The sequence below is a fragment of the Cannabis sativa genome, chromosome 3, assembly GCF_029168945.1.
Source record: "Cannabis sativa cultivar Pink pepper isolate KNU-18-1 chromosome 3, ASM2916894v1, whole genome shotgun sequence".
In the NCBI taxonomy this organism is placed as follows: Eukaryota; Viridiplantae; Streptophyta; class Magnoliopsida; order Rosales; family Cannabaceae; genus Cannabis; species Cannabis sativa.
Genome location: NC_083603.1, coordinates 189,577 through 200,035, shown reverse-complemented (window position 1 = coordinate 200,035; position 10,459 = coordinate 189,577). Strand labels below are relative to the sequence as shown.

At 38.0% G+C, this 10,459-nt stretch overlaps 3 protein-coding genes across 5 annotated transcripts; 2 read left to right on the top strand and 1 right to left on the bottom strand.

Moving 5' to 3' along the window:
- Positions 1-288: 288 nt before the first annotated feature.
- Positions 289-2,877, top strand: LOC115710052 (peroxisomal 2,4-dienoyl-CoA reductase [(3E)-enoyl-CoA-producing]). The gene is made up of 5 exons (XM_030638370.2): positions 289-596; positions 1,103-1,262; positions 1,855-2,024; positions 2,113-2,335; positions 2,451-2,877. Exons 1-5 carry the CDS (start codon positions 411-413, stop codon positions 2,600-2,602), a joined length of 891 nt encoding a protein of 296 aa, XP_030494230.1. The 5' UTR covers positions 289-410; the 3' UTR covers positions 2,603-2,877.
- Positions 2,878-3,030: 153 nt separating this feature from the next.
- Positions 3,031-7,168, bottom strand: LOC115710050 (pentatricopeptide repeat-containing protein At4g38010). Of its 3 annotated transcripts, none has more exons than XM_030638367.2 (5): positions 6,969-7,129; positions 4,269-4,436; positions 4,055-4,177; positions 3,636-3,738; positions 3,031-3,535 (listed from the first exon to the last, which is right to left on the bottom strand). In XM_030638367.2, the coding sequence occupies exons 2-5, from the start codon at positions 4,361-4,363 to the stop codon at positions 3,302-3,304; spliced, it is 555 nt and encodes a 184-aa protein (XP_030494227.2). In that variant the 5' UTR covers positions 4,364-4,436; positions 6,969-7,129; the 3' UTR covers positions 3,031-3,301. The 3 variants fall into 3 exon arrangements, with proteins under 3 accessions (XP_030494227.2, XP_030494229.2, XP_030494223.2); XM_030638369.2 differs by having other exon boundaries at positions 4,269-4,403; positions 6,969-7,123; XM_030638363.2 differs by lacking the exons at positions 3,031-3,535; positions 3,636-3,738; positions 4,055-4,177; positions 4,269-4,436 and adding an exon at positions 4,595-6,430 and having other exon boundaries at positions 6,969-7,168.
- A 52-nt stretch (positions 7,169-7,220) lies between these two features.
- Positions 7,221-10,333, top strand: LOC115710048 (pentatricopeptide repeat-containing protein At1g10270). The gene is made up of 2 exons (XM_030638360.2): positions 7,221-9,714; positions 10,062-10,333. The coding sequence occupies exons 1-2, from the start codon at positions 7,288-7,290 to the stop codon at positions 10,098-10,100; spliced, it is 2,466 nt and encodes an 821-aa protein (XP_030494220.2). The 5' UTR covers positions 7,221-7,287; the 3' UTR covers positions 10,101-10,333.
- Positions 10,334-10,459: the final 126 nt, after the last annotated feature.

The window sequence follows — 10,459 nt, the reverse complement described above, 5'->3', positions numbered from 1 at the left end:
ATTTTGTGTACCTAAATAAGTTATGATTTTATAATTTATATGATAGTATTTATCTACATGTTCATCATAAATTAAGGTATAAATTGGCCATTATACTATAGTCCTACTCTACTCTAAATCTAATTAAAAGGTTCCTAAGAGTTCAGTTATGTTTGTTAATTTGTTAAAGATGTAACTATGAACATAAGATGGTATATTTGTAAAAACAAAATAAGAAATGGTACGTTTGAAAAAGTAAGCCCATTTCTTTTCAGTGGCTGTGACGAAACCACTTAGCTAGAAGACATGGGAGATCGGACAATGACACAACTACAACAACACAAGCAACAGAGAGAGAGAGAAAGAGAGAGAGACAGAGAGAGAGAGAGAAAGAGAATCCATTTTCGAATCAGAAGAAGGAGAAAGCTACAATGGAGTCACCATTCAGAGATGATATAATGAAAGGTAAGGTGGCTTTGATTACAGGTGGAGCATCTGGAATTGGGTTTGAGATATCAACTCAATTTGGTAAACATGGAGCTTCCATTGCCATCATGGGACGAAGAAAACAAGTCATTGACTCTGCTGTCTCAAATCTCAAATCACTTGGGATTTTGGTATATACCCTTTTTCTATCATTCTTCTTATTTTATCAAAAATGCCTTTTTTGGGTCTTTGTTTGTTTTGTAATAATCATGTTTGGTTGATGAGAAAGATATTAAATTTGTTTACTTTGATTGGTTTAATATCTGCCCATCTCAAAAAAACATGATCTTGTGCTTTGGTTCTGATTTGGGTTGTAAATTAGTTTAGTTTGCTTTTTTGGTTAGCATATGCATGAATTTTCAAGTGAACTTTAAAGGGTCTAATTGTTGACTTAATTATATAAAATTCTATTTATGTCATATTTTTATACAATACTATATTAGTATTTGATATTGATTTGTATATAAAAATATAATGTAAAACACAATTTAGTTAATACTTTACAATACAATATATGATCTAATATGGTATACCAAACGAGCTTTTAATTGATAGAATTGTGTAGATTTTGTTTCGACAACAAAAATAAAAATTTCATTGTTTTCTTTTTCAAATTTTTTTCTTATTTTTGTCTTAGGCTGTTGGTTTTCAAGGGGATGTTCGTAAGCAAGAAGATGCAAAAAGAGTTGTTGAATCAACTTTTGAGCATTTTGGGAGACTTGACATTCTTGTCAACTCTGCAGCTGGAAATTTCCTTGTTTCACCAGAAGATTTGTCCCCAAATGGATTTCGAACAGGTTGAGTGTTGCTTTGTTGTTCAACTATCTGATTTCTATGTTTGTTTGTAGTTCTCATAATTAACGTCTTCAACTGTTTCTTAAGGATTGAGCAATAAAAAATTCCGGACCAAGTTAGTACCTATTACAGTCGGTTAGTTAGCTTAGCTTAGCTTAGCTTCTCATTCTCTGTTTTTGTGCTCTATGAGTTATAAAAAACTTCTGATGTCTCTGCCTTTAATCTCTATTTGAGACTTTTCGGCCAATGTATGCCAGCTTCTAGTGTGGGTTTTTGACTTGTTTCAAAAAATCCACAAATTTTATGATTTGGCCTTGTGGGATTCTTTTAAATATTACGTTCGGCCCTGTAGTCTCTTAAAATTCGTTCATTATACCTACACTTTTCAGGTCCAAACTTGAAGAGAGTGTATTAGAACTAGTCCACCTTAGAGTTGAGAAAAGCAGGTAGGAAACTCAGTTGTTCTTGGTTGAAAAACTTAATCCACCTTAGAGTTGAGAAAACCATTTTCCTAACTCTTCGGTCATTAAACAATCAAAAAAGGCCTTAAAGGAATAAAATTGTAACTTACATTGCATTGTCTTTCCTTTGCAGTTCTTGACATTGATTCAGTTGGTACATTCACAATGTGCCATGAGGCACTAAAGTATCTAAAGAAAGATGGACCGGGAAGGAGCTCATCGAGCGGTGGATTGATATTGAACATCAGTGCTACTTTACACTATACAGCAGCTTGGTATCAAATCCATGTTGCAGCAGCCAAGGTTAGTTTAACATCAATATGTTTAGGAATTTCGCGTTACATTCTGTATACAACATGTTGAATTTGTTTCTAATTTTCGGTTTCTATAGGCAGCTGTTGATGCTACAACAAGAAACTTGGCATTAGAATGGGGAACTGATTATGATATTAGGGTGAACGGGATTGGACCCGGTCCTATTGGGGATACTCCCGGATTGAGTAAACTTGTACCCGATGAGATAAAAAACAAAACTAGAGAGTACATGCCGTTGTATAAAGTAGGAGAGAAATGGGATATTGCTATGGCTGCTGTTTATCTTGCTTCGGATGCAGGTTGGTATCTCTCATTCTCTTTCTCGGAGTCATGTGTTTACTCTACTCATTGTCAATTGATTTCGAGGTGGTCTTAATCAACAATCCATTTTGTGTACTTTCTTGTTTTGTTTAGGTAAATACATAAATGGAACTACACTTGTTGTTGATGGAGGACTTTGGCTGAGCCGCCCTCGGCATCTAGCTAAGGAGGCAGTTAGACAGATTTCAAGGACTGTGGAGAAGAGGTCTAGGGATGCACCATTAGTCCCAAGGAGCAAGATATAAACCCAACTATAGTGAAGATTAGATGTGATGATTATTTTTGGGTGAAATAAATCCAATAATACTATGCAAAACTTTGAATTATGTAATAACTTAACTCAAACATGGTGATGAATGTCGCCCAATAAATTACTTAGTGGTTTTCGGTTAGTCTCTGTGTCCTCCTTTCTTGTGTAAGCTCGTCGCCTTTTTTGTTGACTTCACTTCCTCAATCCATTGGTACAATTGTTGTTTCTCTTGATGAATTCTATTGAAAAAGTAATGGTTGGTTCCCAAAATATTCCGAAAACAATTACATTAAGTGAGAATTTTTTTTAACTATTTTGTGTAATATTTTGGTACATATTTTCGGGTACATCATTCCTTAAAAGAAAATACGAAATAGGTTATAGTGCGACACTAATTCTTTTCTTCTTTGAGACTTACAAGACTGAAGAATCAAGATTAACTTCATTTAAATATCTAAAGTAATCAATATTTAACAAAACTTGTAATAAATATCTAAAGTAACACACAGAAAGTTTATGGGGAGTAGAGGCCCAAATGGTAAAGGGCATGAAAATTATTGCACTTGAATATATTTATATGTCCTACTCTTCCCAGAGCATAATCATCATTATGCAATAATCAAACAAGGTGCAAGGCAACATTCAAGATTCTTCTTCTTCTCAGAAACTTAAAAATTTGTGAATTTGTGATCCTTCAAAATGGGTTACTAGCAAAGCGTTCGGCTTTTTCCTCTTTCAGTTGCCTTACTGCTTCTTGAATTTTCGGGTTAAAGAATCTCTCATGAACATATTTTCTTTCCTCGGCTTGTATCTCTCTGATGGCACTTGAGTATGGATTAGGAGGCGGTTTCTTCCCTTGGATACGTGAAATTTGCTTCAACCGAGCATAAGCCTTCTTCTTAGCCTTCTTCTCTGACCGATACTCCATCTGTATACCGTCCCAAGAATCAGTAATCAGTGTAGACGTGTTTGTGTAAATATATATTGGAAAGCAACATTAAAAGTGAGAATTTGAAAGTATAAGTTACATCTGCAGTTGCCATTGCTGCATCCTCACTAACTCCTTGCTCCTTCAAGTCTAGAATCCGCAAACCATATAAACGAGCTGGAGGAGGATCGAAACTACAAAAACTGTTCAAGAACAAAGCAACAAATACTTTAAAGTCTATCCATTGACTTCAAAACTATCCTATCATTCACAAAATTGCAAATTCAAAATAAATAAAAAAGATTTTAAAGAAAAGAATTAGGAAAAGGGCATGAAGCAAAATTAAGTTTGTGAAAATGTATAAAGAGATTTATTGTTTGTTTTGCCTAACAATTACTATGTAAGTGTTTAGGAGGGACTCGAACCTCAGACATTGTGGGAGCAAAATCACATGTCTGACCGTTTGAGTTACCCCTCTTAAATAAAATGCAGAGAGAGATTTTAAAGAAGTGAAATTACTCGAAGGCCTCTTCGTATTTGGCATTTGGATGTTTCTTGTAGAACTTGTTGGTATAAACATCTTCTGGGAGAGTGATCGTCTTTACTTTACCGTCACTACGAGGAAATGCTGGAGGTGGTGCCCTAAGACATCGAAATCAGGCAAAGCAAACTTCATTAAACAAGAAAAGAAAAATTGGAGAATAATAAATATCATTGAGAAAATAGGACTTACAGTTCCATTGCTTTGAGCCAACGAGGCTCTGCGATGGCCAAACCCTTGACAAGCTTTCTGGTTTTCGTAAGCAAATCTCCCTTCATGAAAGACATGGCTGCTGCTCTTGGGAATTCCCTTTCTCTTAAGTCCTTACTGAATCACCGAACTCCAGAACACAAAGGAGCTCTATAAGAGTCAAAATGAGTTTAAAAACATCTTTATCAATCTAGAATAGGGATGCACAACGGGCAAGTTAGGAGGACTGGTTCATCTATAGCAGTTCTTGAAAAGTTGCAACACAACTAAGATTTCAGTCGAACTAATATCAATCAAACAAACAAAGATTCAAGTTCTAAAAAAATTTCATAATTTATCTACTCAAGAAACTATAACTCACATTATAATATATATTGGAAATTCATTGAAAAGCATATTACACACTGGACCCTGGTGCCTTTCTTATGCCTTTCTCTTTCATTAGCCTCCTCACCTTTATTACATCACTCCATTTTTCATTAGTAGCATATATATTTGATAGGAGCACATAAACCCCACTATCTTCAGATTCAAGCTCTAGGAGCCCATCTAATATTTCATGAGAAAGTTCAAAATTTCCAAAGGTCTTGCAGGCACTAAGAAGAGCTCCCCATATTAACACATCAGCCTGCATTGGCATAGACTTTATCAATTTTTGAGCCTCATCCAAGAGTCCAGCCCTACACAGCAAGTCAACCATGCATCCATAATGTTCCAACCTTGGAGAAACATTATAGGGTTCTCTCATCATCTGATGAAAGTACGTACGCCCTTCATCAACCAAACCAGAATGACCGCAAGCTGTTAGAATTGCTAGAAAGGTCACCTCATTTGGTCTGACGTTCGACCTTGTCATCTCTTTGAACTGTCCCAGTGCTTCGTGTGCCTGGCCATTCATTGCCAAACCACTCAACAAGGCATTCCATGTAACGATATTCCTACGAGGCATTTCATTGAAAATCTGTAATGCCATCTTTATACAGCCACATTTTGCATACATGTCCATCATAGCAGTCCCAATTTGAATATCCCATTTGATGCCACTGCGATCGATGTACTCATGGACCCATCTCCCGTAATCAAGAGCCCCAAGACTCGCGCAAGCAGAAAGCACACTCGTAAGTATAATTTTATCAGGTTCGATTCCTGATTGCTGCATCTCGCAGAACAATTCTAATGACCCCTTGGGGTGTTCACTTTGCACCAATCCACTTATGACGCATGTCCAGGAAACAACATCCCTTTCTGAAAGTTCATCAAAGGTTTGCTTGGCTTCACACAAATGCTCACACTTGACATACATATCCATCAAAGCATTGCCTAAAAGCAAAGGAGTGTCTACGGGACGCTTAAAACTCAGTCCATGAATCCCCTTCCCCAATCTCAAATACCCTTTTCGGCCACAGGCCACAAGTACGCTAACAAAAGTCGCCATATTGGGTTCAACCTCCATTTTCAAGAACAAAGCTATGGCCTCATCAAACAACTCAGTTTTCACAAACCCAGATATTAAACACGACCAAGAGACCGCATCTCTCACAAGCATTTCATCAAACACTGCAGAAGCACCTTTACAATCACCACAAACACTGTACATATGCACTAGCGAGTTTAGCACATAAACATGACTTGAAAACCCCATATTGAAAATCACTGCATGGAACTGTCTCCCTTCTCCAATTCCCCGGGACTTAGTACATGACTTCAGAAGAGGCGGGAAAGTGAAGGTATCGGGTACAAACCCATCTCTCACTAATCTTCTATACACCAAAACCCCTTCCCTTGGCATGTCCCTTCCTGCATACCCAGAAATCAACGTATTGAAAGGGAAAGAGCTCGACCGCGAATCCAAATGTTTGAAGAAATCACAGGCGTAATCAACAACAAAAGCAGCAGTAGTTTTGCCAAAGTAGTCGACAATAGTGTTCGTGATTAAGTCATCATTATAAACTAGACCAGTTGTTAACAAGTGGGCATGGATTTGCTTGAAAGATCTCCAGTTATTGCATCTCCGAATACAATCCACAAGAACCCATTTTGAAGTATGCATAGTACTACTTCTACACCTCTCCTATCATATCAATCAATTCATCTCTTTTTTTTAAAGCCCCAAAAAATTGCTTCTTTAACAGTCAGCTCTTTATCTAAATTCTTCAAACAAACAAAAATGTTGGACAGCATACAATTCGGGCAACTTATTTATTTTATTATACTATTATCATTTTGAATGAAACGTTCATTGTAAAAAAAAAACATGTTTCTCTAACATTGATTTGAAGAATAATTTAAAGAGGAATCAAATCCCTCCAAAAAGTTAATTCTATGTAATTAAGAAAACAATATGTTTCTTTGTTCCAAATATCCAACTTTTGCTTATTATTATCGTTTTTTCTCAATAATACATTCATTTTACTATCATCATCAAAGATATCTTCGTTTCATATCAGCAGTAAGGTTTTTCCATAATTTAACCTAAATTATAAAATTCTACAAATTATTCACACAAAAATTGGATTCATTATGAATTATAAAATAAAAGAGAAAGACTTTAAGAAACAAAGCAGAAAATCAACACACCATGTTCATTAAGTTCCAGTTCCAAACAACAATAGAAGTTCTTATTTTAATATGAGGTGAGAATTAAATCAAATGAGAAGAACGAGAGATGAACATAAACTATACCGTGATTGAGGTGGTGGAGATTCCGGCGAGAGAGTGAGAAGAAGATGGTGGTGTCGAGACAGAGGGTGGCCGGAGATGGCTCAGTCAGAGCTGAGAGATTTTCTACCGTTGTGTGTAGTGGAGAGTGAGAGAGGAGACTGACCTAGTTTTTCAATAATTGGGCTATTGGATTGGGCTTATGTTTGGGCTCCAAAATATATGGTATTTTTGTAAACTATACAAAAAAAGGTTCTAAGATATAAATGTAGTGCGTTTGAGACAATGAGGGGTTTAAGAGGGTTTTATCTGAATCTCTCTCTGAACTCCCAACCTCACAACCATGTCACTCTACCGCCTCCTCCTCCGATCTCTCCGCCGCCCTTCCTCCGCCGCCACCCCAACCCTCTCATCTCTCCTCCACCAACCCACTCCTCACTCTCTCCTCACTCCCCGCCGATCCTTCGCCTTCTCCTCAGCCGAAGAAGCCGCCGCCGAGCGCCGCCGCCGAAAACGCCGCCTCCGCATCGAGCCGCCACTCCACGCCCTCCGCCGCGACCCTCACCCTCCTACTCCTCGTGACCCAAATGCTCCTCGTCTTCCCGATTCAACCTCTGCTCTGGTTGGCCCTCGCCTTAACCTTCATAACAGAGTTCAATCCCTGATTCGAGCTGGAGATCTCGATGCTGCCTCTGCTGTAGCTCGTCACTCTGTGTTCTCCAATACTCGACCTACTGTCTTCACCTGTAACGCTATTATCGCCGCCATGTACCGCGGTAAGCGATACACTGAAGCTGTTTCACTTTTTCAGTTCTTTTTCAACCAATCAAACATAGTTCCGAATATTGTTTCGTATAATAATCTTATTAATACTCATTGTGATGAGGGTAGAGTTGATGTTGGTATTGAGATTTATCGTTATATTATTGCTAATGCTCCTTTTAGTCCTTCTCCGGTGACATTCCGGCATTTGACTAAAGGGTTAATCGATTCCGGTAGGATTGAGGAGGCTGTGGATTTATTGAGGGAAATGTTGAGTAAAGGGCATGGTGCTGATTCTTTGGTTTACAATAATTTGATTTCTGGGTTTCTTAATTTGGGGAATTTGGATAAAGCTAATGAGCTTTTTGATGAGCTTAAGGAAAGGTGTTTGGTTTATGATGGGGTTGTTAATGCAACTTTTATGGAATGGTTTTTTAATAATGGGAGAGAGAAGGAAGCTATGGAGTCTTATAAGTCTTTGCTAGATAGACAATTCAAGATGATTCCAGCTACTTGTAATGTTCTGTTGGAGGTTTTGTTGAAACATGGGAAAAAGATTGAAGCTTTGGCTTTGTTTGATCAGATGTTGGATAATCACACTCCTCCCAATTTTCAGGCTGTGAATTCGGAAACTTTTAACATTATGGTGAATGAGTGTTTCAAGCATGGGGAGATTGAAGAGGCCATTGCTACTTTTAGAAAAGTGGGGAGTAAGGTAAATTCTAAACCTTTTGCTATGGATGTTGCTGGGTATAATAATATGATTACTAGATATTGTGAAATCGGGATGTTATCCGAGGCCGAGATGTTGTTTTCGGAGTTGTGTTCGAAGTCTTTGTCTCCTGATGTGAATACTTACAAGACTCTTATTGATGCTTATCTGAAAGTAGATAGGATAGATGATGGTTTGAAAACATTGTGTAGAATGGTTGAAGCTGGTTTGAGGGTTGTTGCCGGTTTTTGTAATAGGGTGTTTGAGGAATTTATTAAAAATGGTAAAGCAGTTGACTGTGCTCAGATTTTGAAGAAAATGGGAGAGAAAGATCCGAAGCCTGATGTCAGCTGCTATGAGGTTGTGATTAAGGGACTTTGTAATGAAGAATCATTTGATTCGTGTCGGGAGTTGCTTGAGGAGATGATAAGATGTCGCCTTGGGGTTAATCCTACTCTTCAACAATTTGTAAATGAGGCTTTTGGCAAAGCTGGGCGTACGGAGGAGATCGAAAGAGTGTTAAGTATGAATCGATGGGGACACACACTGCCCTCTCGAATGACAGGACCACGACAGCAGTCATTTGGAAGAGCTCAAGTTAGAGTACCTGAGAATTCAGGATATCCTCCAAGGAATGGATTTCATCAGCCACAGCCACAGCAACCATCGCAGCCTGCTCAGATGGTTGGGCCTTACCAAATGGCATCTGTGGCACCTCAAATGACAGCGCCACAAAACATTTATTCAGCACCCTCTCAAACAAGTCCCCAAAATCTTCCATCAGGGGCTCAAATGTCATCAGTTGCGCCTCAAATGACATCCCCACAAAACACGTATTCAGCATCCGCTCAAATGAGTCCCCAGCACGCCCAAATGACATCCCCACAAAACACGTATTCAGCATCCACTCAAATGAGTCCCCAGCAGTCTCAAATGCCACAATACCCACAACCAGCAGGACCATATTATCATCAAATGTCTCAACAATATTCTCAAATGGATGGATGGTCTTCGAGAGCACCATCGCAGCCTCCTCCATCAGGACATCCACGAATGCCAGGACAATATGGTCAACAATCAGACTCTTACCGAATGTCAGGACAGCAACAATTGCAGTCAGAAACAGGACGACCATATAATCATAATCATCATCAAATGAGTGAATGGCGTATGGGAGCACCGCAACACTCTCCACCAGGACCCTCTCAATTGGCAGGACCATATGTTCAGCAATCAGAGTCTTACGGACAACAACATTTGCAATCAGAATCCAATCAGCCTCAAGTGACAGACCAGGTAGCGGCTGCTTGATTTTGTGCTTTCATCATTTTATTCTTACTTACAACTATGCCAATGCTGACCATTAATTGTCTTCTGTTTTATGCTCTATACAACATCTGCATGTACGAGAACAGCAGATTGATTATTGATAAATTATTCTTGTATTTTTGAGCTATCATCACAGTATTGTACGCTCCTTCATTATAAATAATCTTGGTATACCCTTGTTTGTAAACTTTTGCCTATATACTATATTTGGAGCTGAATTATGAGCTTATGAAGTTAACTGTGGCATTGGGTCAATTTCCCTCTTTTTTTCTGCTAAATTCTGATACTTTGAGTTTGATCTTAATTGCTATCAGTTCGAAGGCACACCAGAAGCATTAAGAAATTACAGTTAGGCTTCCTTTTTTCAGACAAAAGCCTGGAACCGACCCCTGTTCCAATATCATTTCTCTGTTTTCCCAAGTGTTGGGAGTACCATATTTTATTGGTTAATTTGATTAATAGTTTTGAAAATCAAATAATCTAATCGACCAAATGAAATTTACAAAACATTACCTTTTATAGTTTGTAACTGTATTTTGGGTTCTTTATTTTATTTTATTTTTTTATAAAGAAAACATGTTGCTTAGTGTTGTTGTTGTGTACTTGAAAGTATCATAAGTGTTGTTGCAAAATGGTCGATAGTGAAAGAAACTTTATTGAATGAATCTAAACCAAATCAGTAGCAAAGATGGTTGGTTGAGGGTGGAACAAA